Raw genomic sequence first — 26,911 nt, 5'->3', positions numbered from 1 at the left:
CTCGTCCAGTGGGAGTAACAAAAAAATGCTGACGTTTGCTTTGTCTCTTGACGAACATTATGAATAGCTACTTCCCTGAATTACTTTCTTGTTCTTACAGTAGAACATACATGTGGTTCAGAAGGAATATCTGACACTCCTGGTGACATGTCCTTTGTTTACTGCAGCTGAATGAGATGATAAGGAGCCCGACAGAAGGGCAGTTCTGGCAGGTGGACCACATCAGGCCCGTCTACAGCGGAGGAGGACAGTGCTCCCTGGAAAACCTTCAAACCCTGTGTACAGCCTGCCACAGAGAGGTCAGTGCGCTCACAAATCCTCACCCTCTCACAGGGATGTCGTGGCATGTGCAGCGGGGCGGTATTTACCACATCCCAGCTGTATTTTGGGCACAGGGACCCCCCCTGGGCTCCCCTCCTTTGGACTATGCTGTTACAATACAACAGTTTCCTCAGGATTTAGGAAACTGTCACCTTAATAAACATTGGCGTTATGTTCTCTGCTGCAAAATCAGACTGAGGTTGCTTTCCCTCGAGCTCGCTGTTGCCAAGTGACAACACTTACTGAACAGACCCACCTTTCTCTTTTGCAGAGAACTGCAAAACAGGCCAAGGAAAGAAGCCAGATGAAGAGACGGTCTTTAGCTACAAAGTACGGCTGTGATATCACAAAATTTTTTGTGAAGCTGTAAAACACAAACTATATTCAGTTACGTTATAACTCAGAAACCAGAATAGTTACATCATTTTCCTCATGCATGGATTTAAAAAAAAAAAAAACCACCACACACCCACACAACCAACCAACCAAAACTTTGTAGTCTATCATGCTGTTGGTAGAGGGAAGAAAATATGGAATTAAAACCAAGAAATCATTATTAACAGTGATTGTCAGAGGGCCTTGGGTGAGTACATTCAAGGTACTTGATCATGATTATATTTTTATGACCCTGTGCTTTAAAGCTAAATTTCTGTGGGTAATCTCAATGCAGTTTTGAAGCATTACTGTTTTCTTATTACTGTGTAGTTACACCTGCAAGAATTTGAGGAAATTCTCTTGAAACTTCAAATAGTCTTACAAGGTTCAGTTGTATGGGGGACATTGTGGCCCAAGCTTAAATTATTTTCTTTGTTCATATATCAAAATTACTGAAGAAACTACAGCCTCTGACCTCTATTATGACAGAAATTGCATAAGTGAGTGATTTGTTTCTTCTGAAACTCATACCTACAAAACACATTGACAGCAGCCTTGGGAATGCAATTGGGTACTGAGCCTGACTTTTATGACTTTAGCATTTAGAATTAATGTCTGTTGAAATCTGGTTTTACTTAAACCAGCTTGTATTAAAAACTTACTCATGACAGGGAACAATAAATATTACTAATGGTCTCATCAAAGGTAGTTTCTGGCAAATGGTACAGGTGCATTCTCTTTAAGGAGAGTGTAGGGATGCTAGTTCTTTTGGACTGTTTGTGTGACTTTCTTTACGGTTGCTTCAAATAAAAAAACCAATCATCAGGAGAAAAATATATTTATGCTTTGTCATTCTCTCTCCTACCCCTTGAATGCCATAAGGCAGCAGTAACTTCATAAAGCATATCTGTACTCTACACAGCTTTTTCTGAAAGTACATGACTGCAATTTCAAGTACATCTAGTGAACCTAGAAAGCTTTTCAGTTTATTTTATCCTTATGAGGAAAAAGTCCTAAACATTCTTTTTTTTTCTCTAAAAGATTTAAGAGAAGGTGGTGTTGTAAATGCACTATTTTCTACAAAGAGAAAGAGAAATTACCTAGACTTTTCCAGCAAAGACACAAACAGCTTCAGGCAACTGCCTGAAAAAAAGTGTTACACAACATTTGTGTTCTCTTGAGTGTGATGAAAGGAATCATTGCTTCAGAGTTTAAAAGACCAAGTTCTAAGATCCTGATAACTGTGGGATTTTCAACTTTGTACAGCCCTTATAGGAGGATATCCTCTAATGTAAAATTTCACAAAGACAGCATGTCAGGTGAGGAGGAAACCCAAGAGAATCAGGAAGGAAACTTAAAGATTACTTATTCAGTAATTAGCCTCGTGCCATTTCTTTTAAAGAAGCTTGACAGCTAAATCGGTCTTTGTCTTTCTTATCCCTTTTATCAGAGGAACATGCCTTGAGTAAAACACAAAAAGCCTGGCAAACAAGGTTTGCTCTGAAGAAAACTAACTCTTCTTTATCCTGAAAAATGTATTTCTACTTGATATGACTTTAGCTGAGGGAAACACTTTAGCTCATGCCCCCTCAAATAAGCTTTAGGGTAATACCTGGGGCCCTACTATTTGAGACAGGACTTAACTCTCCCTACTTAACATAGTCACAGTTGTACACAATGCCAGGATGACATTTTAAAAGTATTTTGACAAAACTATTGCAAGTACCTGAACAAGTCTGAGTACCAATAATAACTTTAGATTTATTGAGTAACGTCAACAATACCATAGCTATTTTTACATTTCAGTTTGTACAGTAACGCTGACCTTTTGCTGATTCTCATGAAAACAGATGAAGATCACTGTAAAGCAACATTGGCACATACACGTCACTGTCTGCATGATATCTGGGGGTTAGTTTGCAGCAGGCAATAGAATTGTTTCATCAGATCAGAGATACGCATCCAAACGGTCCCTGTCCATGCCAGCAAGTTGCTTTCAGTGAAACCCCCTGTACATGTCACTTACGTACATACTCACATACATTGGCCCTCAGTGCAGGGAAGGACATAAAGTATCTAAAACTGTGAGTGATCCACTTAAGGCTATTGGGCTTCCTGTCCAGTTACTCTCAAATAAATGTATCTCTGTTTGGGAGGAGTGTGCAAGACAAGATCTTTTTGGACAACTGCTGCAATGCTAGTAGAGTTTAGCATGAACTAGAATGTACTGTATACTTTAAATAAAAATAAGGATGTTTTGGAAATAATTGCAACTTAGTGATTAACCAAAAAATACTGGGCTCAATATATATGATTAGCAATAAATACAAATTACTTAATATTTGCACATCAGTTTAAGTAAACTAACGTCATTTGGTAAAGTCTGATTAAGAACCACAAAGCAGCACATTCTGCATGGATTTCAACATGAAGTATTTGCATACAGCCCATTCATGTCCATTATTAAACAAGCTAATGCAAAAAAAAAAAAAAACCAACATGCTCCCTTCAGACAGAGAGGAGATTGCTGAACTGTCTTCCCCAAGGATCCGATACAAACTCCTCATGAAGCCACTCCAAACCCCCAGGTCAGAGTTGTTCCACACACCCTTCTCAGCTGCCAGTTCAGCTGTGTCCTCGGGAACATGACACACTGTCACTAATGACAACCGTGTTTGCTCCTTGCCACCAGCCAGTCACGCTGTTAACTTCCCCAAAGGAAAATCAATAGCATCCTGCTTGTGAGGACACACAAGATAACACAGCTGGTTAAATCAGAAGAATGTCGTATCTGCTGAAAAGGCACCTGCAAGTCGAAAATCTTCCTTGGTCAGCACGCTGTACATGCGCTGGGGCAGCGGCTTGGAGTAAGGGGCAGGCCGGGGGACGGTGGTGCGCAAAATCACCTCGCGACCCGTGGGCGGTGGGAAATCTGAAGTGGTGCCCATGTTGAGTCTTCGCTCCTCTGATGAACCCGATCTCCTCAGTTCTTCATCAAGTGGAGGCACTGCGGAAACCTTAAATAAGAGCAGAGGTGTCATTACAGGGCAAGCTGTTTCTTAACATTAGGATTCAGAAGAAATTCATAAGAGGAACAGAGGAAGATAAGAAATGGAAAGCACATCAAAAGGCATTATGTGCACGCAGAGCAAGACGCTAATGGGATGTCAAGAAATAAACTGTGCACAATCAAATGGAAGAACCTTCATGTGTGATGGTGAAGGTCAGCCTAAGCTCCTCGGTTTCTGACAGCATGAAGCAAGGGTTTTGACCAGAGGAAATGCCTTTCTCACGCAGGGCTCTTTCGTCAGCTCTCTGTGGCTACACCAGGCCAAGCCAGCCTCCTTTGAAAAACCAGCAGTGCCATTACTGGAGTCTTGACAAAAAGTCCCCTGCCTTTTCCAACTCAAAACGCCACTTTGATATGTGCTTTTCATGGCCAGAGAGGGGCTTGTGGAAGCGACACTGCAGAGCAAGTGAGACACTGTGCGATCTCCATCGATGCTCATTGCCTCAGAGCCACTATCCACAACACTCAAGTCCAAGTACTGGCAGAAGGGCTGGCATGCTCCAGTCAGCCCAATAAACATTCCCTAATTACAGATATATATAGATATATATACACATATACACACACTCTAATACCCTATAGGGTCCTAAGACAAAACTCAAGCTTATCAATGTCACTGAGGTGTGGCAGAGCCCACTGGTGACCCTAATGGCCCCTCTCAGCTGCCCCACTGCTCCCAGTACTCCCCCAGGTACTGTCCATCTCTACCTCACCCCGTGAAACATCTGGCTGTTCAATTGAACTAAACACAGTGATGGCAACAGAGAAGAATATAAAAGCAAAGCCAGATATTTCAGCATCAGAAAATGTTAATGTTCACTCAAATCAATGTGGTTTGGTTTTGTTTTTTGTTTGGTTGGTTTTGTTTTTAAAGATTTCTCTATCTTTTCACTACCTGTTAAGCTCTAAAAATAGTCTGTGAAAGAGGAAAAACCATTCTGGAAACACAGAATTATTTTTATGCTTATATGTGAACAATAGTACAAACTAAATCAGGTTGCTGTACTACATCTACCGAAAGGTTCAAGTCTATGCAGCTAGGCAAGACGAGTGGGAAACGAGGGACAAAGTTGGTTACCTCATCAGAAGATTCAGTCAGCTTGGAAAGGGATGAGAAAAGAACCAGTGATGAAAGATAGAAACAAAGGCAAGTCAGAGGTGACTTACGAGAGGTTAGGAGGAGATTGTAGGTTTAAGAGACATCACACACTCCACTTCCAAGAACATGCATTTGCTATCATAACTTTCCTGGGAAAACTTGAGAATATAACATCACATTTTACACAGAGAGGAGCTCAGGTTCAAAAGGTAACGAACAAGGAAGTAATTCAACTTCTATTTACCAAACAGCTCTCTACTGAAATAATTCACGGTAGATTAAACACAAGAGGTTTCTGGTAGCAAGTTAGTTCCTGTCCCACTAAGAAGTCTTAATTAACAGTGAACAGCTCCTAGTGGGAAGTACCTGTAACGCAGCTTTAGTTCCTGATGTTTCAAAAGAAACAAAACCCTAGAAATTTACATACATCTTTATCAAACATTAATGCTAGAAACTCTCAGCCAGCTTTAAAAACATAATGCCTCAATATTAAAAAGGCAAGTGCACACGCTTGCCTACATTTACAGGGAAGTCTGTACGTAAAGCTGCTTGACACGTTGAGATTTGCAAGCAGATTTTCCCTAGAGACTAGAAAGAGAAAATAAATGTTCTGATTTTCATTTCTCAGAATAACCATGGTCTGTTTTCAGAATGGTCCTTTTCATGCTGAATTGCAAAACACAGTTTATTACAAAAGCATCCATTTCTTAAAAGTGTTTAATACCCAATCACGACATTTTTACAGCAATGATTTCCAAACAGGATTTCAGGCTCTAAGATGTCCGCACTACCTTATTATTACCGCTGTAGTTAAATTTTACTTAGATAGTTTGATGCTACAAATAGGTGTAATTCTGACAGAAAATGAAGGCTGACTGCAGTCCAAGAAGTTTGGAAATCAATACTTTAAGGCTAATTATTACAAAGATTGTTTGAGAGAAAAAGGGAACATTTATACCAATATACGCTGGGGAAGGGTTTCCAGAAAGCAGATGCAACACTGGCAATAAGTAAACTGAATGCAGAGTTGTACTGGAAAAGAACTGATACTCTTCCTAAACACACTAGTTTCCGCAGAAGAAATCTCAAGTATTCCAAGTATAAGCCTAACTCTAAAAAGTTACTGCTTCTGAAATGTTTAATATTATGATGCGTTTCTCTACATTCCTATGTGAAACAATCAACACACTTGATTGTTCTTGCTGTGATGTTACATATATTGTGTAACTTGAATAAAGCAGAAATCTGTGCCATAATGGCACTTCAAATGGTAACATCAGTAATAAGTCAAACATTAATGACACCTCTGTCTACCCAGATGGCTTTAATTGTTTCATGTCCCAGTTCATCTACTCTTCTCTCATCTTCCAAGGTTTTGTTACTGCCAAAATCATGTTGAACATCACAAAAAACCCTCAAGCACATTTATGACAACACATGCATATATGCAGACAAAATAAACTGGCATCACATGATAAGCTGTTGTCTCATACTGCTTAAATCAGAAGTGTCTGCAAAGCAATCAAGAGCTCTCTTACCCTCTGAGCGTTCACGAAGAGCTTGTGAATAATGCTACCGGCAGGTCCTTTTCCCGCACCAATAACTGACACTTCTGGCTGCTCCAGAAGACAGTTTACAAATCTGGTGGTACAAATTATTGAAAAGGAAAAAAAGAAACACTTAATTCTCAGCAGTATCCAGTTTGCTAATCTAAAAGCAGAATCGTTTCCTGTGAGGTCTCCACCCAGCATCACTCACACAGAGTGACAACTGGCAGACGCTCTCAAGAGTTTTCTGTTCTAGAAATTTAAGGAAGAAACCCTGACATTGCTGAGCATCCCACTCAACACTATCATCACCTTTTCACCCTTTACTCCTTTCCCTCCACCCTAAAAACTAAACTCCCCTTAGCCTCTGGTTGTTCCCTTCTAACTTCCTGCTCTTTCTTTCACGCTAACAGCAGCAGTTGTTCTTTCACAGATATGTAAGTCAAAACACAGGGGAGTGGGGGGAGAGAAAAAAAATGTCACCTTTGTAGATCTTCTTTCTCCTCCTCATTTTCACACTTCTCTACCCCAAATTTTGCTTTCAGAGACCTGGCCCTGGCGATGATAGCTTCCACACTCATAATCTGAGCAATGATTTCCTGCAGGAGTTGAATAAAAATGGAAATTAAAAATGTTACTTTAGCAATCCCATGAACAGTGTAAAAGTCTATTTAAAGTGTTCAGCCCCTGCCAGTATGAAAGCCTTACTTCCAACTTCTTGTCCTCTGGATTGGGGAATCGTAGAACTTTACTGGAATGGGATATTATCTGCTTAATAATCTTCTTAACTGAAGATATATCTTCTAGTGCTTCTATTAGGAGGAAAAGAAATGAAGAAGTTGTAATTATTGCATCAGTGTTCACCTAAAATATCTTAATAATTTATAAACATTATTTACCTTCTTCCTTTACCTTGAGTACAGCTGCATGGATGACGCAGGGCAAGAGATGCCTTGCAAGGTCGGCTGGTTTCTGAACTGCAAGGTAATGAAGCACCTACGACATTAGAAAATTTAATACATTAGGTTAACTACAAAAGATGAGTACCTACACTGAAGAATTCACAAGGGAGCACTCTTACAAGACAGGACTCAATGGGTAGTTTTTACATGAATCATTTAGCGATTGCTTATAGTCCCCAACAGGTTAGAATGAAACTAGAAATAATTATGTTTGAAGAACACTTTAGCTTCTTAACAGATACATGCAGACAAAAATCTGTTTTATTTACAAGTACCTAAGGAATACAGCCTAGGAAGTTACATTCCACACACTAATTACTTCAGATACTTCAAACACACTGTTGTATGGCAGGAAGAATTTCTGATTAACCCTACGCCACGTACTGAACAGTTTAATAACTCCAAGAATATAGTGCAATGATGTGTTAATATTTAAATCTTGCAGGAGAAAGAATACAGTTATTTACAAACATTACAGATCCGACTATCGCTAGCCACAGCTTCTTACCTTCTCTGCCTCTCTCGTGTCATCAAAGAGTCTCTTCTGCCTCCGGGCTGGGACTGGTTTTGCCGTCTCCCAGGCCTCTACCCACATGTTGCTTGGAATCTTCATTCGGGCACTCAGCTCACCCTTAATTACTATATTCCCCTTTTCATCAACCACTTCCTCTTCAATGTAATCCCGAGGGGAGTACCACCGCACAAAATCCTCCAGACAGCAGCCAGGATTAGCTGCCTGAAATGAGGGAGAGAGAAAGTTTGTGCCTGAAAAATCCTATAAAAACCATAATAACCTGGGTAGGAAGGCAGTATGGTTTAGTGGGTAGAACACACGTGAGGAGCCAAAACTCAGGGAATTCTGTTCACACTCAGCAAAACTGACACTAGGAAAGAGATCTGAGAGGATGAGGTGGATAAGTAAGCATAAACCAAGACAATGATGGAGGAAAAACCCACACCGCCATCAAAAACAAAGAAACCTTCTTTTTATCCCCCCCTCAACAGTACATTCATCACTTATTTCAGGCAAGCTCAAAAGTATATTGTTAAGTCAAGCTTCCATCTCATACTTGATACATGCAATTCACTATTTTTTTAATGTATAAGCTTATACCAGATGAAAAACAGCCTAAGCCTAAAAGAATCACTGGGCTGCATTAATATGCTCACAGCACTGACTTTCCATCTTTTAACACTCCAGTACCAAAATTCACCTTTTCTTCTTCCTTTAAAAAGGAACTCAAAAAAACCTCCTCCAAAGTCAAAAACTCCTCATTTTTCATAGATGCAATGTCAACACCAACATAGCCATAGGTCCAGAAGATAAAAGGAAACCCAGCTTTCTGTTTGAAGTACCTATTGAAAAGTGCATTTCCACTTCAATTTATGGTTCTATGTTGTTACTTGGAGTTTTTAGATCACTTGCACCTTAGAAATAAAACTGCTACATATATCTGACATGAATCACTGCTAATAAACTGGTATTGATACGTTATAAATGCTCTTACTCTACAGTACATCTGTATCCTTTTACTACAAAGTAATATTGCAATAATTAAAAAAAACCAAAAAACCAAGATATAGCTATTTCACGACAGAATCTCCTATATTTTTAGAGTTTTGAGATCCTTTGATGACACCAGCATATGTGCTCTTAGCTCTCTCTGCAGAACTCAGAAAACAAATTGAACAAATTACCCAAAACCACAGCTAGTCCAGCCCCAATTTGATGAACAGCTGCATAGGACTTCTAAATAGTGATAACTTATCCTTCCTACTAAAGACCAAACACCTTCCTGTTAAAGACCAAACACCTTCAACTATACATAAAAATTATGTCCACCTCCCTAAAGTCCAAATACAGAATGGTGAACATGTTCATAATTGTTTGGTTTATTTTTTCTTTATACCACCTTTATATTTTTCCATTCGGAGCCAATTAAAGGTGTATTTTACAAAACTCACAGTGGAAAGTACAGGTAAGAGAGACACTAAATAAAAGCTATGGGGTGGTGGGAGGGAGAGAGTAATTTTGATTCAGGACTTTGACACTCAGTTTTCTTCTCACATCATTTTGTGTGGGCTTATTTGAGTTTTAATTCCCAATTTATCAACTGTATGTTTTAGGAGTTTCTTCCCTCCCACAGACGTTGTGCAAATTTACTGGAATGTTATAGCATAATGTATTGGATAGTCCTAGATTTTGAAACGTTCCACAAGTTTTATCAATAAGGTTTTATTTTCAACTTTAAACTATTTTGAAACTCTTTTGTGGAGCAGAAAAAAGCAGCCAGAAGAACATTCAAAATTGTTCAACACAAGCAAGAGGGATAGCTTAATTAAAAAGAAAGCAGCCTCACAGAATTCTTCAAGTAGTACTACCTTAAAAGATTCCATATCTGAGAGCAAGCAGGCACTCTGCATGCGCGCTCGAAGATGAGCACCTTCTGCTGACGTCCCCAGTTTTGCCAGGACCTCAGACTGTTCTTCCAGCAAATCTTCAGTCATGGGTGCTGGCTCCTGCAACATGGAAAAAGACGAGTTTACAAATCACTTCTCCTAGACTTAGCCCTTTTTAAGGAACGGGGAGTGGAAAACTGCCTGTCACCAAAAGTTCATTCTGCTTTATTTGTGCTCCAAGAAAATAAGCATAAATTTCTACTGCTTAAACTGTTAGCCTAAAGCTGCATCTGAAGAAGACACTAACAAAAAGAAATTAAAAACAACCTGAGAATGAAGTAACAATATAAGGATATATTGTTAAAATCCCCAAATCCAGAGGAAGTCCAAGAACTATTTGACTGATATTATTTTTTTGAGACAGATGAAAATCCACCTAAAGTAATGCAGAATTTTTGCTGTTGATACTGTCAGCATATAATTAATTGACAACATCTTGTCAGACTACACTCTGTTCAGACCTTTTACCCACACAAAACAACATCCACTAAAAATAATTTCTCTCAAGTGAATGAAAAGTCTTGTATTCTTCATGCATGGCTGATTTCAAACTACTTCCTCTGACACCACCGCTTCCTATTTCATCCCTAGTCACTCTGCAAGAAAGTCTGTGTCAGGTAACACTTTAATGTGTTTGACGATAAACCTGCTTTAGATAATGCTAACAAGAACCTGATGACTATGGGCTTTTAGATACAAGTTTTTAAAAAAAAGAAAAAAGTAACAGCAAAACCAATCCAGTACTCTGGTTAGTCAGCTACAAATCTTCACAGTGGGAGGACTACAGCAGTTCCTACTTCACAAGAATGAAAGGAAGGTGTGGAAGATGCCTCAAGAGTTGGAAATAAAAAGAACCCCAAATTTAAGATACGAAAGACAGCTTAATTCTTCTTTAAAAACAGTTGTTCTGAGTGAAATTGGGTAAGGAGACCTATTCTCAAATAAAACAAAGAGCATGTGAGATTTCAGTTTAACAGCCTCATCTGGTTTTAAAAATGGAAAAGAAAGTCTTAAGGCAAAAACACTGAGCAATTTTAACAACAAGTAAGGCTATAACCCACAAACTATGTACAATTTCACAGTCCTAGGTATGAACCATATTGCATGAGACATATTGCACATCCGGCTCAGCTCTCGCTGCCTCACCTGTGTTATCGGAATGTAGAGAGGCTCTCCTGGATGCAACAGCATCAGTTTTCCATGGGGATGCAGACGACCTTCTGGTTTTAAGTTTACAGGCTCTTTGTTGCCTTCTTTTGCTCCTCCTTTCTTTCCGTTTTCCTGTCCGTTTCCTTTAAGATCTTCCGTGTCACTTAGACATTCAAAGAATTCCTCTTCACTGTCACTCCACGATTCCCAAGACTTGCCAACTTCTTTTTCCTTCTCAGGGTTATCTGCAGAGTGGTCTGCTCCCTTCCCAGCATCACCACAACTACCGCCAAGTGAACGATCAGATATGCTCCCCTTTTTCCCCTCATCTCTTGCTTTCTTTCTTTCAATGCAACAATTTAACATCTAACAAGTTAAAGGGAAAAAAAATCGTTTAGCAATTACTTCTCTTAGGGAAACAATGTCACAGAAAAATTTGAGGAGTCACCAAAAATCTCTTACAATTCTAAAAGATAACAATTTCATTGAACTTGTTGCTTTAACAAAGATTTTCCCAAGAAATGAAATCCAGAACCAAAAATACAAGCATAATTAAAAGTACAACAACAATACATTTAGCTGATAATTGCTATAATTTTCATAGTTTTCTTAGGGAAAAAAAAAATCATTCTTAAATTTGGGATATTTACCTGAAGTTTCTGATGCAGTAAACAGCATCTCAGATCTGGAGGGCCATTAGCTAATCTAACAAAAGGTAGAAATGTTACCATTATGCATTATAAAGTTGATTCTTTCGCACACATCTGGTCTTAAGTCATATGAAACCCAAAAGGGAGGCAAATATCCACATTGAACCCATCCCCACCATTTCAACTACGTAGCTCATCTGTGATCTCGGAAGACAAACTAGTGACTGAATAATCCCAGACGCTAAACTAGATTTATTTCCCAGAGGTCATTTCTGAAGCTCAGAGCTCATTCACACTAGTACCAAACAGAGACAGCCTGCATTTCCTGGTCAGTTCTCCATTTGGAAATTAAAAGAGTAATTGTTTTCAAACAAAAATTAAGCACCTTTGACTGTACTTTAAAACTGCAATGATACAGTAGAGCGATCTCTATTTGAACTCTATTGATCTCTATTTGTTACTGTAAATATTTTGAAGTACAAACTAGTGAATAAAAGGGCAGTCTATCTCATTTTATTTTTAAAAAAAGGATACATTTTTGCTCTACATTGATACCCCATCTTGACAGAACCCTTAATTTGGTCTGCAACAAGCTCTGCTGTAGCAGACACAACCTGAAGGGCTGGAATACTTGAGACAGCATTAGCTGCCTGCAAAGGCTGTTACACCAACAGGAACCGGGAACAGCTCCCTTAGAAAAGTGGCAAAACTACACCACGAAGCAAAGTTGTTTCTCCCTCTATCAGCTCCTTCACCTTTATCTAGTGATAAACTGGAAGCCAAGCCAAGCATTCAGATAAGCTTTTTTTTTTTTTTCCCCTCTTTCCCTCATTCACACAGTGGCGTGCTCTTGATCTTCCCCAGGCATCTTGAAGTTTTCAAAGGAGGGCACAGATGCCCTTCCCTACTCTTTATCCTTTCTTGCTTTATGGAAGTAGGGCAATAAAAGTAGAGGATAGCATTTGCAACTTAAAAAAACAAAACAGTGTGTTTCAAAGTCAGATTGAACTCACTCTGTTCCTGAAACAAAGAACATTTTCTATAACAAAGCAAAAACGACCAAAAAATCTTACCCTGGAATAAGGTAGTTGTTCTCCCACCGGTAGCGCATTTCTAACACAAATTCTTGCCAAAGATGTGCCACTCCTTTTACACCTCCATGGTAGAAGTTTATCATACAAAGACATAAAGCTAGTTTGTACGTCAGACTATCAGAAGGAGCAGATTTAAACTGACTGAAGAGATTCTACATAAGAAATAAAAGAAAGCAGGACATACAGGAACAATGGCATTTTTTCCAAAGGTACAGAATCTCTTTCCTGTTTGACAATACAAGTGGCTAAATTATATTTTAAACCTGTAAGTATAAACTACAAAAAAATAGAGTCTTTGAAAGAAAGAAAAGAAAATAAGGAAAAAAAAAATTACTATTTATACCTAGAGATTCCACAAAGGTAACGTCATCTTTCCAAAAATGATCTATTACAAGACACAGGGCAACCATAGCGAAGTCTGTATGAACACACACCTCAAATTTCTTTCTCTCATGAGTGTCAGTCAGTAAAACTTACATAATCCTCATTCTCTGGAGGAGGATTGTTTCCTGCTGAAGTGCTAGTTCTGCTTTCAAATCCTTCTGCGAGTTTGTCAGCAGCATCAGGAAATAAGAACTTCAAGAAAGAAAGAAAAAAAAAAAAATCCAAACTTGCACCAGTATGGTTTTTCCTGCTTTTCCAACTTTCTCCCTAAAGCTAATGCTGGTTACATACCAGAAATCCCTATAATTAAAACTGTTAGCAGAGTTCAGAATTCATTTTCAGTCTACTTATATTGTAGAGACTTGTGACAACTCAGGCTGTTTCAAAAAGCTGATAAATGCAATTTAAATAAAGGAACTGACAGAGACCTTTACTCATAATTCTGCTTTAAACTACAAACCAAATGCATCAGTGGAAGCACTAATTACACGTTTTATATGCATTTAACAGGCACAAACAATTCACTTACCAGAATAATAGTGTTTAGAACTTCATTGTTTAAAGGTGATTCATCTACACCTCTGTGTTTGCGAATTTTTTTCTTTGCACTGTGAACCATGTTTGTGACTGATAATTTATGGATTGGGACTGGTGCTGGCTCTGTGAGCTTCGACAAAGCATGGCTAATGTCAGCAACCTCTATAAAATAAAATAGAATTAAAATAATTAAAACAATCCCCCCGATACAACTCTCTCTTTAAAAAGTTCACCAGACATATTCGGTCTGTTTATCTTGTGTTGACTTTTAACAACCTGTTAACCAAAGCTACACCCCTGTGCTGTCAGGTTCCACACATTATATTTACTGTTCTTAGCCACAAAGATAAAGCAGAAGAACCAGATCATGAAGGAGTCACAGACTGTCCTTGACTTATTTTACTGAATTAAGTCTAGACTGGGTTGGCTGTAGACAGTGCCTGCCACCTACTGTAGCAGTACTGATACTTGCAGACAATTACAGGTTAGAGCATCAGCAAAAAGCCTGCTGACAAATCAGTATTTAAACTTTGTTTATACATGAAACCAATGAATACACTGTAAACAGCAGAGACTGTTCAAGTGTGTGCTAGAACTTTAGATAAACCTTAAATAAATCCAGTATTAATCACTACATATGTGATCTTATATAGCGTAAGCACAATTCTGGTTTAGAGTCCTCAGGTAAACTCCTCAAATCAAAAGATTTTTCCAGAGTTGTTGCTGGTAAACTTCAGAATCTCTCTTACAATAAAAACAATTGGCATTGTTAAAAAGAGAGGCAGAGAAATTTAAGTGAATCATTACCAGGGACCTGAAAAACCTCATATTGGCAAACACGTCAAGAAAATTAGAGACAAGAAGGGTTAATGAGACTGTACGTCAAGCACTAAGAGTAATGCACACCCTACTTGGTCTAACACCTTTTTCAGCTACCTAGCAAGCTCCTTCAAAACTAAGACCAAGTATAACCAAAGAAAACAGATTGCTATGGGTCAAATTTGGAGGGAAGAAAAAATGACAAGAGGCAGGAAATGAAGGATTGTTCACCATATACAGCAAGAGAAGTGAAAGAAAGGGACACAGACATCCAAAAGATGTCGGTATCTATGCTGCTGGGATAAAGTCTGACCTGTTGGTTAGATAATTTTGGTTTGTTTTGTTGTTGTTTTGTTTGGTGGGTTTTGTGGGGTTTTGGATTTTTTTTTTTTTTTGCGGATGACAGCAAAGCCTCTCAAACAGATTAAAGACTCTTTAAACTGGCCCTTAAAACATGCACTACATAGTACTTTGAAAAGCAGAAAAAAAGTGGAAAAAATACAAAAATACATAAAAAGAGGCAGACAAATCTGTTTGGTGTTCATTCAAAACCAACTCTTGTATATACTGGTCAAATTTTAAACTCTTGTTTTCCAGTGGTGGGGGGGGGGTGGGAAACAAAACAAAAAAAACACCCACACCTATAACAAAGGCAAAGGCAATTGTCTTCTGGGACTTTGAGAGCTAGGCTTGCCTAGAACTCACGAGAAATTATACAATGTAGCACTGATCAGAAAATTCCTAGGAGCATTACAGAAAATGCCTAACAATCAAAATCAAATAACACAAATTATCAAGATTTTAGTTTTACCTTTTCCTTCCTCTTCAAACGCAGACCTTCCAAGTATCTCATCAGTTGACTCCTTCCGACGGCAAAGCTTGAAGAATTCAGTAAGAAAGTCACCTACAAGAGAAAAAGTTTCTGAACAACTACTCAGTTAAAAGCTCATTGAACAATAAGCTAACCCTCAAAAGTGATTCCTAAGGGACAGTAAATGTTATCTTTTCATCTGACAGAACATGATAATGTCTTCTGAAGCACAAATATCTTTAAACCATATAATTAAAGCTTAGGAAAATGCCCATCTTGACACCTATTAGCCACCTCTCCAGAGAACAGCTTTGCATACAGATTAATCCACTTCTTCACGGAAAGCAAGATGAATTTAATTTTTTTTTTTTTTTTTTTTTTTAAAGTTTTGAAGACCTTTTCCCCACAAGCTAAAAGGTAAGGACAGACAACAGTACAGGTCTCCAGGCATACCAATCCTGCCTGTCAGATGGATTGATTAAACTAAGGAAATGAAAATATGCAGAAAGCACTTATTAAAATCTAAAGATTCTAGGAAATCTAAATTTTCACAGAATACACACAGTATGTGCTTATTCTCTAGAACCTGGTGAAGCAAGAAAAGCAATGCAGTTCAGAGTACACAGATGCAGAATATCCTACAGCAGAAACTTATGTTTTTGCAAAGCTTGTGTTCTTGAAAAAGCAGCCCAAAATACTGTGAGGAAACAGAAGTCATCAGGAAACCAACAATTCAATCCTAACTTCATAACTTAATAGCTTAAAAGCCATAAGAGAAGATAGGGAATTCTGATGTCTTACCCAATAGACACTGAGGGTTATCTGCTTTTCTGACTCTCACGGACCACTGAGGTGCTTGAATAGGATCCAGGTCACTTTAAAACAAATAAACACACACACAAAACAAACAAACAAAAAGTGGCATGCCGTCACCGTAAGTATGCAAGAGACAAATACCAAATTCTCAATAAATGGAATGTCATAACCAGTTAGGCCATGAAATGCACCGCATTACACAGGAGAACAACATGACAAACCCTCTGAAATGCAAGCAAGAGTCCCTGTTCTCATGTGTACACATAACATGAATAAGAAACACAGAAGAACAATTCAGTTACAACACAACTACATTGTCTTAAAGTGTATTAATGCTGAAATTCAATTCTGCATTAATTAAAACAATAAACCACTTATTTTTTCTTCTTTCTTCAGTATCAGTATATTCCAGTATATTTCCCAATAAATATGCAATACACAAGACTTTTAGGTGCAGCATGAGAATATGCCCAAAAATGGAGGTGCGAGTTCTGTTGATATTATGATACATTAATATTTTCTCACACAGAAATGCATTTCAACATAAGCTGTTTTCCCAAATGAGGCATTTTATCAACTGACCTCAGCATCCCTCAAAATAGGCTCTCTTTCACACACAAAGTCACACACATTTCAGATGTCACTAAACACAGTAGTTCACAAATGAAGTACATTTCTAGGTATTTGCAATTCAGACAAAATACTTACGAGTAAACATCATTGTCGACAATTATACCTTCCGTCAGGTGAGGCCATGTGGTAGCTAAATGAAGCTCACTGAAACAAAACAAGACTTAAATCTGTCAGTGCTAGTAGAAAGTGTTCTCTTTATCATTGTTAAGATCTTGAAGGGTATTTGTGATAGTTCATATCTAAGTCCCTCTATGTATTTCACACCTACATCCAGAAACGTGCCAGAAGAGGACATAGAGAGACTGTAATAACTCAGTTTATGGACCCTCACAATTTAAGTCCAACCCTTGAATGAAGGCACACCATCTTTAAAGTTTATCTCCAGTTAAGGTATATTTCAACATAATAGTTTCAGAGTTAAATGGAGTAGTCCAGAAGTTTGTGGTGAAAGATGTATGAGCTAGAACCCTGAATATCATCAGACAATTTTGAAAATGGTCTTATTTGCTATTAGACCATTACTTTTCACAGACTTTTTTTTTTAATGTACTTGAATAATTAAATATCTGTTATGTAGTACATGCTAAGTGATAGGCAGGCAAAGCTAAGATTTGAAAGAATATGCCTTTAAGTCCTCCATTAAGGAAGTTATAAAACAGAGTTTTCTGAACTCTTATCTTACCTAATAGGATCCTCACAGGCACCAAATGGTAACTTCCCAAACTCAAGGCCTCCAACTTCTCCCCCAACTAGAGCATCTATATCTGAAGACAGATCAACACATTTTCCATACAGAATTTATGAAATATTTTAAGCATCACATCAACCTAATTTCACAGTAAAAACACTGTAGTGTGTAGGATGACCAGAGAGTAAGTGAGCAGCTAATGTTACAAGGCTATAAAAACACAATCCTAGCATACAGTCAAAATAATTGTTTCCAGCAGAAACTGGGAAGTACTCATGCAGCAGGACATTCAAAAAGAGAGATAAAATTCTTGTAATCCATCTTGAGGGAAGGTTATTCCCTTCATATAGGCAAAGATGATAGCTATAAAGGTAGCCTTAAAGAGTCAATGTTGACACAAGAACAAATAGACATGAATTTGCCATAAAAATATTTAGGCAGGAAATTGGTTCCAAGCAAAACAGGAAGACTCCAGAAAAGCAACTCTGCAGAGTGAAAAAACAACTACTTTTAAAAGGCTGACATTTGCATGAAAAGACTGACAGTTTATGTCTCCTGCAGTTAAAGATGTAACCCAATGATCTGAGAGATTTCCTGTAATCCCAGGTACTTAAAAGATGCCTTCCAGCATCCTCAGCCACTTGCCACATATTATATCCTTCAAATATACAAACCAAAAATAGACAGCCTCCTCTGCATAAAAATTTAAATGAATAATAATGTATTGTAATGCCATTATAATAATGCTATTACAGTATCTGATCCTTAACTTTAAACACATCTGGCAAACTGTTTACGTACAAAACAAGTGAGGTATTAGAACAGATAAAATCTTTGGATAACTTAACTACATAATTTCTTCTCCAGAGAAGATGAAAGCCACATTTAAATTCTTTGCTTTTACCTCAGAAGACCTAATTGAGTGAGGGTAATAAAGTACAGGTCTAGTTGTTCACAAGGAACATAAAACCACAACTGCATGTAGCAACAGAAATCAAAATGATGTTGTTCATCTCCGGTTTCTGCAATGCACTATGCCACTAGCTCCCTTAAACAGAATCCTCTGGAAGAGCAGAATTTATTTAAATTGCTCAAATCAAGAGATATGATCAGAGTGGTGTAACTCATTCATCACAAACCAGGCATCCTGACTTAGTGAGTAACTATAACAAGGCATGAGAGACTACAGAAAACATTGACTTCTGTGTCTGCAGACATAATAAAAAATTAAAACTGTAGAACTAGCTTCCCAAGTTCTTTAGGTAAACTTGGTTTACCTACAAAGACAAACTATCACTTAAAACAGCACTGTTTTTCTCTGACCCTGAAGAGCAGGATTCTCTTTAAACGTATTTTCAACATTCGTTATGTACAAACCACACAGGATCAACTTCACTACAGACTTATTCAAAACATACCTTTGATTAAGTTTAAGATTTTTTTTTTTAAAGCAAAAGAAAAACAAACAATTAGGTAAACAGACCAAGGTCACACAGGTTCTGTCTCTCTAAGCGTGCCTTTAACCTTGTTACATAAAACTACTAAGTCAAGAATAGAGCTTGGGCATTTTAATTGCTCCACTACCTTATGCCTAAAATACATCACTACTAAAATGTGGGTTAAGAGGGAACTAACATCTACCTTTTTCCTACAGATTTGTCTGCTTTTGAGCCTGCTACCAATTAGAAATAGATCTGTTAAAAACAAATCCTTGATACGCAAGGATGAAAGTGTTACCACCAAGCAAGCATATGAGAGTTCATTGTGAGAATACCAAGTGAGCAAACTCACTCTGTTTCTCCTAACTAGCATCACTACAGCAAAAACTTATCAAGTCTAGTGTATGTACTATAGATTCAAGACTATACACTACTTTTCCCCTTTTCTGCCCTCATACAAAGCTACTACAATAAAAGACTTGATTGGAAATTTTTCCTGCATGAAAAAAATAAACAAATGAACTGCTTGGCTTAGCTAGTATTGTGTGAACAACAAAAATCCAAACTTTTACCTCAAGTGAGGTCCATATAATATTTTTTCCTTTCCCTATTGTTCATACACTTAAATAGTGAAGTACTAAGATAAGTTACTTTATGGAAATAATTGACAAATACTCCAGTGAAGTATTAGTACCTACTAGAACCTGAATCCAAATGTTTCCCTAAGGAATTCAGGGCAGAATTCTTTACAGATCTACAGTCAGTCACCCTTTTTTCTCTAAACAGATACTACCATTTTAGAAGTATCTCTAAATGTTAATTAAAAGCATATTTCTAGGCACAGCCCTAACCATAACACACAGCCACAGACGCGATTTCAGAGCAGCTTAAAGCTTGCCAGCCTTTCGCAGGGAGCAAGATGGCACTCAGCTGTAACTGAGGCCTTTCCTAGTAATGCAGAAAGTGTTTTAATTCTTCTGGCAAGACACGCAAACGTTTTCTTTAGCACTAACTGTTTATCTTAAAGCAAGTTATTCTGAGGACACAAATCTCCTACCTGGTGGCTGCTGCGGCCAGAAATACTGCTGCCAGTCTTGAAGGACATATGTAAGCCGAATTGCGATACTAACCGGAGGCAATGGTGTTAAAGGGCAACCCTCGAAAATATTAGAGAAAAAAAAAATCAAGGAAGAGTACATACTCCCAAACATTCCAGGCCTTGAACATAAATTAGTTATGATAAATTGTATTAGAGCATAATTTTACCAGAACTGCAACACCTCAAGTACTACTAGTAAAGCCATTGCCCAAGAAGACACTTACAGGTAAAAATAAGCACATAAGCTTTCTAAAATGCATGAGACATTCATATGCTCCATTTAACTGGTAATTCAGAAGTAACTCTGATCCAGAATGCATTAGGGTTTCATGAAGGATTTTTTTCCTCAGTGTTTTGACAAATTGCTATCCACCAATATTAGTTGTGAAGTGTTGCAGTCAGCCATGCCACCTCATGAACAAAGAGCCCACTCAGGCTCCTCACATTTCATCATGTTGTTCCTCTTAACTGAGCTTGGGACACTACACAGTATCAGATTAAAAACCCACCCCAACCCTCCCTTCTCTTTTTAAATAGCAAAATAGTGTTTGTTTTGGGGAGGGGGAAGGGAAGACTGTTACAAGGAGACTGTAAAACAGACACATTCTTTCACATGCCAGTGGAAAACAAAAATGGGAAAGGTGGTAACACTGAGGAACGAAATCTGCCCCAATTTTCACTCTTTATCACTAGATCCTGACAATATCTGGAAAAAGGCTTCACTGGTATCAGCAGTGTAAGCCTCATCCTTACAAAAAACAATAACAAAACAAAACAACAAATGAACAAACAAACCAACCAAACAAACAAAACCTAGAAGACAGAAGTGAATCTACAAGCAACCAGGTAATAAAATAATTCTTAATATCAGTTACACACATTCAAATGTACTTACTATCTTGGATTTGAAGATATCCAGTAATCCCGACAAATGAGTATACTGAGTTGGCACTTTGCGAAGATGAACCATTTCAAAGTCAGTTCGAACTCCTGGACCCTGACATTCTCCAACATACATTCGGCGCCATTTATGATGTATTTGCACAAATAGTGGTACCTGACTATAAAACATGAATATTTCAGATTATTTTAAATGTCATGTTGTCTTGCAGTCTTTAAAACTAGCTAAATATTTTAACAAAATTTCAACAATTTTGTATTCTTTAGAATATATTTTCTCTTCACAGAACACACTTTAAAATGCTTGATAGGAATCAAAGAAAAACACTGTTAACTTCACCACTAAATGGAATGCCTAACAACTCGTCATGTCATAAGTGAGCCCTACCCATGACTTCAATTACCTAACTTTCAGCCTAAGTATTTTTTGAGGAATATTAGAAAGTTACTGTTACCACACATAGGGAAGAAATCCCTCACCAAAACTTATATTTTGTATACCAGTTATTCCAACAACTTCTAGCAGCTTTTAAAAGCTTTTAAGGTTTTCAAACAATAATGAATATAAATAACACATTGAATCAATCTTTTTAAAGTTTCTGTGAGGAATATTTTTAAAATCCTTCTGTAGCAACTATGGTGCACAGACAACAAACTCTGAATGTATTTTGCAAACAATTTAATACTTTTTCCTCACAATAGCAGTATGCCAGAGTTTTACCTAGACAAGTAAGAAGGTTTATGCTTTCACCTACCAGCCAGTGTTCCCCAGTGCAATGGAAACTGAACTCAGCAAAAGGTTACATTTGGATTCACTAAGAACTGCATCATTATTGGCGGCCGGAGCAATAACCACAAACTCACGTAAGCCATACCTTAAGAAAGAGAGAAAAAAAAAGGAGCACACTTCTGGTTTTTAGCAACCCAGTTGAAACACAGAATTTTTAGAAGTACTGTAACCTGAATAACCCAATTGTCACCCACAGTGTGTGGAATCTGTGCTTTTGATGTGAGTACCTCTTTCAGAGAGGTCAAGAACTGAGTGGGCATGGAACGCTGCAGATTCTCAAATTACGAACTACTAGAGCTTAACAGCATTAAAACACTGTACTCAAAATAATATGAGGACTCCCAGGTCTATTAGTCCTGAGGTTTTTACTTTATGTTAATAACAATTTTAAGTATTTATACAAAAAACCAATTTCTCTAGAACAATACTATAATATGCTAAAGATCTGCATTATTAAGAATATGGTTGTTGTTTTTTAAGGTGCTGCAGCTTTCCTTTTTAAGAATGCATCTAAATATTACAAATATAAAAGCTTGGTTACTCTGTGAAATTAAGAAAAAAATATTTTGAGGGGAAAAAAATCAGATAGGCCCACTGTGGTAGACTTTTTTTGCACTACTTTTCTGTGTCCAGTACAAAGAATCATTTTACTCAAGCTCTACTCTTGATGGGAAAAAAAAAATACATACAAATGATTGTGCCAGCATAAAAGATTTTTCAATTGCTACACTTGTGTTAAAAATGAGAGGCAGCATACATACCATCTTACCAGACAGTGAGCTCTAGGAGGAAAATCATTGTTCATGCACAGCAAGTCCTGCATAGGCAGAGGAAGGGCATCTGTGACAAAAATTGATACATAAGAAGAGCATCAACATCCATTCAGCTGACTTACAATTTCCTGATATTAGCAATCTGACGAACACAAAGCATACCAAAAGCAGAAATGTCAGATCACACCCATCAGATCCCACAAAATTTCACACAGAAGCAGATCAACACACTGTGAATTTCACATTCTGAAACTGTCTTTTGTCATATCCTTACAGGCATGTAAGAGAACTATCAGCTACCTTCCACGAGTTCCTCTTTCCCGTCTTTGTCACTGGGTTCTTGTACAAGATAATGATGGGTAATTGAGAATTTGAAGTCTGCAAATGAAATTTCGTCTGATTTCTCTTCCCATGCTCCTGTGGTGTATACACCCTGCATAAAAAAAGAGTATTTTTCAATCACATAAATTCAGGTTAACATTCATAGGACTTGAAAAGTACACTGTCTGCATAATTTATAATATTTACTCATCTTTTTCTACTGCTAAATATTTATTCTTAAATAGCTAAACATGGTTTAATTTCAAACAAAAACAGTTCTCAAAGCACTTCATTATAAAGTTAGCTGAATGCTAAAAATTTTGCCAATAATAATCTCAAGGACCAGCTATTTCCCTGAGAAGTCTTCAGAATTATAGGGCAATAAAGGGGCAAATAGAACCTCTCATATCCAGTTATACATCTTAAGCGTATGCACCCCCAACTTTGCCCAAAGACAGAAGTTTCCCACCTGGGATTTTATCTATACCTATATCCATACCATTCTACACAAATATTACTTTAATATTTACTTTGAATATGCTTTCTCTGATAAATCATTTTTATCTGTAATTTGTAAAACTTCCATGTGTAAGGATAATTCTTAAACAAAAATATAGCAAAGTTTCTAGGAAAAAAATCAACATGGCTGTATGGAACTGTGTGCTGCTACTAAAACAAAGCAACTTGGACAACCCTTTGATATGTTAAGGGTGTCTTCTCACTAGAAATCAAGAGAGGTCTGGTCAAAAAGACAGGTGGGAATCTACTGACAGCTAAGGTTGAAAACTACTTCATTAGATAACATAGTTTTTGTTCTGAATACTCTGTACTCCGACTAAAATTAAGAATCATAAAATTCCTCTGGAAACACAGCAGCCATTCAATCCAAACAGATGAATTTATTTGCACTAGCATGCAGAAGAGCCCAGCAATTTCCTCTGCATTTTACAGGGCTGAGAAAGCACCACAAAGCCTCTAATCAGAATTCAAAAAAAATCTTTCTGATCTACAAAATACACTGAGTCACACGCAGTACTACGCAAACCTCAACCATAAGTACACGACAAAGGCACAATGCAGGGCAAAAAGAAACTCTTTAAGGATTTAGAACAGCTTCAACCATGTTGCCAGATTCAAAGCTGGGAATAATAAAAAAAAATAACTAGGCCTGATATGAAGATCCAGCTTTATCAGGGAAATAGCCTGTTTGGCAGACAGTCACAGCAACTGTTTGTCAAATTGCTACTTTTACATGCAAAATTCCCCAATACAAATCATTATCTGCCACACCTAACAAAACGGCAATACACATAACACACACGTGTATTGCTAGCCAGTAATTCAAATTCTAAAAGAAAATTCAGAAGCAGTAACTGACCTTTTCTAGAGGTTTGCCTGAAGAAATCCCAATAAGTTTCCAGTCATTCAATACTTCTTCTATTTTTGAAATAAATCTATTAGGGAGGGGGAAAGGCATTAATATGTGCTGAACACTAAACCTGTATTATAATTCAGCTCCCTGTAAGTAGGGAATATGTTGTCCTACTACAGAATTCCTCAAAAAAAAAGAACAAAAACAACACATACACAAACCACCCCAAAGTATCGCAATAAAAACAGAACAATTGCTTCCTTGTACAGATAAAATGCTCCTCCTATGTTTACATTTCAGATGACAGTTACTTTTAGCAACTGCTAGGAGCATGCTTTGAGTGATTACAGAATTTCACCTTTTCCTGGTATTGCAGCGCGTTATATATATATATATGTATATATATGTGTGTGTGTATATATATTTGTACATATATACTTCCGTTTCATTGTTCACAGATAAATAAGCATTTGACACAAAATTATAAACTAAATTCAGACTTAAAATGGAGCACTTAGAATCTTTCTCCATCTGTCATAGACATCATCACTGGAAGAAACATTTTAAAATGTAATGCGTTAAGAATGCGAGAGCATTCTTCACCTTAAATTTTCTTGTACACTGCTCTACTAACTTTTAAAGGCTTCAGCTATGAGGTGACTATTTTAATAATAAGGCAGCTACTTAAAAAAAAAAAAAACACATAAGCCTTCTAGATGTTTATTCTAATCCCTTCCAAACAGACGTTAAACCAGACCTTTCACTCAGTTCAGAAACAGCTTGACTAGATCCTCTTAACCACCTCCTCAGTTGGGCCTGAGCCGCGGCCGCAGGGACGGGCCGGTACCGGCACAACAGGCGGGACGAGGCGCCGGCTGCCCCGGCTACCGCCCAACGCGGCCTCCCGGCTGGCGGGCCCGGGGGCGGCGCAGGGCCCGGGGGCAGCGCAGGGCCCGGGGGCGGCGCAGGGCCCGGGGGCGGCGCAGGGCCCGGCTCCCCTCGGCCGGGGTGACACGGCAGAGCCCCCGCGACCCCCTCACAGTGAGGGGAGCGGCGGCAGCACCCACCTCTCCCACTCGGAGGCGGTGGTGAAGTCCGTGATCTCAAACACCTCCGACTCGGGCTGCGGGGAGAGAGCGGGAGAAGCGGTGAGCGGGGAGACCGCCGCGGAGAGCGCAGGGGAGGACAGCGCGGGGGAACACTCACCTCGCTGTCCGCCGCCATCTTGCGCCGCTGCCGGGACACCCCGCGGCGCGGAGGCTCACGGGAACGCGGCGGAGTGCGGTGTGGATGTCGCGCTTGGGGCCGCCCATCGACCCCTCACAGCGCGTCCCCCTCACAGCGCGGCCCCCCCACAGCGCGGCTCTCCGGGAGCTACCCCGTTCTCGCTTCCCCACAGCCCTCTGTAGGAGCAGACGCCCGCGCTGGCAGCGGGCTGAAGTGCCTCACGGGCCGTTACCCCAAGGCGGTGCGAAGCCTTAATGACCTCATTAATGTTTAGAAATATGGAAAGGGTGAGTGTCACAAGGATGGAGCCAGGCTCTTCTCGGTGTCAAACAATGCTAAGACATGGGGCAATGGGTATAAACTGGAACACAGGAGGTTCCATTTAAATTTGAGAAGAAACTTCTTCGCAGTGAGGGTGACGGACACTGGCCCAGGCTGCCCAGGGAGGTTGTGGAGTCTCTGCAGACATTCCAACCCGCCTGGACACCTTCCTGTGTAACCTCATCTGGGTGTTCCTGCTCCGTCGGGGGGATTGCACTGGATGAGCTTTCGAGGTCCCTTCCAATCCCTGACATTCTGTGACTCTGTGTGATTCTGTGAAGCCGAGGCGCGAGCTGCTCCCAGAGACCCTGCGGCTCCATCAGGGGCAGCCCGAGAGGGTAAATAAAGCGCCTCACCGGCTGGGTGGCTGCGGTGTGACTGGTGTCGCAGCTTGTCACTGTTAGGTCGGTTGTGTGCCGGGTACCTGCAGAAAAATGAGTAATACGGCCCCTTTTCAGTCAGCCCAGAGCCGAGGGGTCCCTGATCCAGCCTGAAACAAAGGGGGATGGCGTCCCGGTCCTTCTGGCATCCAGCAAAGTGGTTCACTTCAAAACCATTCCAGCTCGTCCTCCTAAGCCTGGCTATACCTCTTTTATTCTTTCTTCCCCCTTAGCACGGTCCGCTACTAAGAAAAGAAAAAAAAAAAGAGGAAAAAGTATGCTTGACGTCTGCTGTTCCTGTTTAAGGCTACCAAGATGATGAGGAGTCTGGAGCACCTTTCCTAGGAGGAGAGACTGAGAGTGCTGGGTCTGTTCAGCCTGGAGAAGAGAAACTGAGAGGGGATCTCATCAATGTTTATAAATATCTCAAGGGTGGGTGTCAAGAGGACCAGACTCCTTTCAGTGATGCCCAATGACAGGATGAGGGGCAATGGGCACAGACTGACGCACGGGAGGTTCCGTGTGAATATGAGGAGAAACTTCTTTACTTTGAGGTGCCAGAGCCCTGGAACAGGCTGCCCAGAGTGGTTATGGAGTCTCCTCTGGAGACATTCAAACCCACCTGGACACATTCCTGTGTGATCTGCTCTGGTGAACCTGCTTTAGCAGGTGGGTTGGACTGGATGATCTCCAGAGGTCCCTTCCAACCCCAACCAGTCTGTGATTCTGTGTAAAGGAGAAAAAAAAAACTAATAAAATCTATTCATGGGTAACAGGGAGCATCTGAGTGAAAGGACTGAATGCAAAGTTAAAATGACGTGGAAATAGATAAGGAACAAAGAACATAAATGGAGGTAAACAGAAAAGAGAGATA

The 26,911-nt window shown here is 39.1% G+C and overlaps 2 protein-coding genes across 5 annotated transcripts in view; one reads left to right on the top strand and one right to left on the bottom strand.

Moving 5' to 3' along the window:
* The window catches only part of ZRANB3 (zinc finger RANBP2-type containing 3), a 44,654-nt gene extending 42,963 nt beyond the window's left edge, over positions 1-1,691 (top strand). For all 3 annotated transcript variants that reach the window (XM_065637261.1, XM_065637260.1, XM_065637262.1), the window contains 2 exons: positions 168-299; positions 593-1,691. In XM_065637261.1, coding sequence (XP_065493333.1) covers positions 168-299; positions 593-691 — 231 coding nt within the window. In that variant the 3' untranslated portion in view covers positions 692-1,691. The remainder of the gene's footprint in view (positions 1-167; positions 300-592) is intronic.
* A 746-nt stretch (positions 1,692-2,437) lies between these two features.
* Positions 2,438-25,352, bottom strand: RAB3GAP1 (RAB3 GTPase activating protein catalytic subunit 1). Of its 2 annotated transcripts, XM_065637263.1 has the most exons (24): positions 25,316-25,352; positions 25,177-25,232; positions 24,116-24,191; positions 22,717-22,849; positions 22,405-22,483; positions 21,609-21,728; positions 20,849-21,014; positions 19,912-20,011; positions 17,410-17,491; positions 16,803-16,871; positions 16,080-16,153; positions 15,279-15,371; positions 13,641-13,810; positions 13,205-13,303; positions 12,707-12,879; positions 11,634-11,688; positions 10,981-11,349; positions 9,757-9,894; positions 7,883-8,110; positions 7,312-7,408; positions 7,121-7,224; positions 6,896-7,011; positions 6,404-6,506; positions 2,438-3,713 (listed from the first exon to the last, which is right to left on the bottom strand). In XM_065637263.1, the coding sequence occupies exons 1-24, from the start codon at positions 25,331-25,333 to the stop codon at positions 3,471-3,473; spliced, it is 2,961 nt and encodes a 986-aa protein (XP_065493335.1). In that variant the 5' UTR covers positions 25,334-25,352; the 3' UTR covers positions 2,438-3,470. The 2 variants fall into 2 exon arrangements, with proteins under 2 accessions (XP_065493335.1, XP_065493336.1); XM_065637264.1 differs by lacking the exons at positions 2,438-3,713; positions 6,404-6,506; positions 6,896-7,011 and having other exon boundaries at positions 7,145-7,224; positions 7,325-7,408.
* Between the last annotated feature and the right edge of the window lie 1,559 nt (positions 25,353-26,911).

The sequence above is a fragment of the Caloenas nicobarica genome, chromosome 6, assembly GCF_036013445.1.
Source record: "Caloenas nicobarica isolate bCalNic1 chromosome 6, bCalNic1.hap1, whole genome shotgun sequence".
NCBI classification, from domain to species: Eukaryota; Metazoa; Chordata; class Aves; order Columbiformes; family Columbidae; genus Caloenas; species Caloenas nicobarica.
The sequence above is the reverse complement of the archived record's forward strand: the minus strand, read 5'-3'. Positions and strand labels throughout refer to the sequence as shown.

Excerpts from the sequence above, each read along its gene's own strand:
- RAB3GAP1 (XM_065637263.1), bottom strand. Across the intron at positions 24,192-25,176 it reads ACCGCCTCCGAGTGGGAGAG|ATTTATTTCAAAAATAGAAG; the intron begins GTGGGTGCTGCC and ends CCTCCCTAATAG. Across the intron at positions 20,012-20,848 it reads ATATCTTCAAATCCAAGATA|GGTTGCCCTTTAACACCATT; the intron begins GTAAGTACATTT and ends AATATTTTCGAG.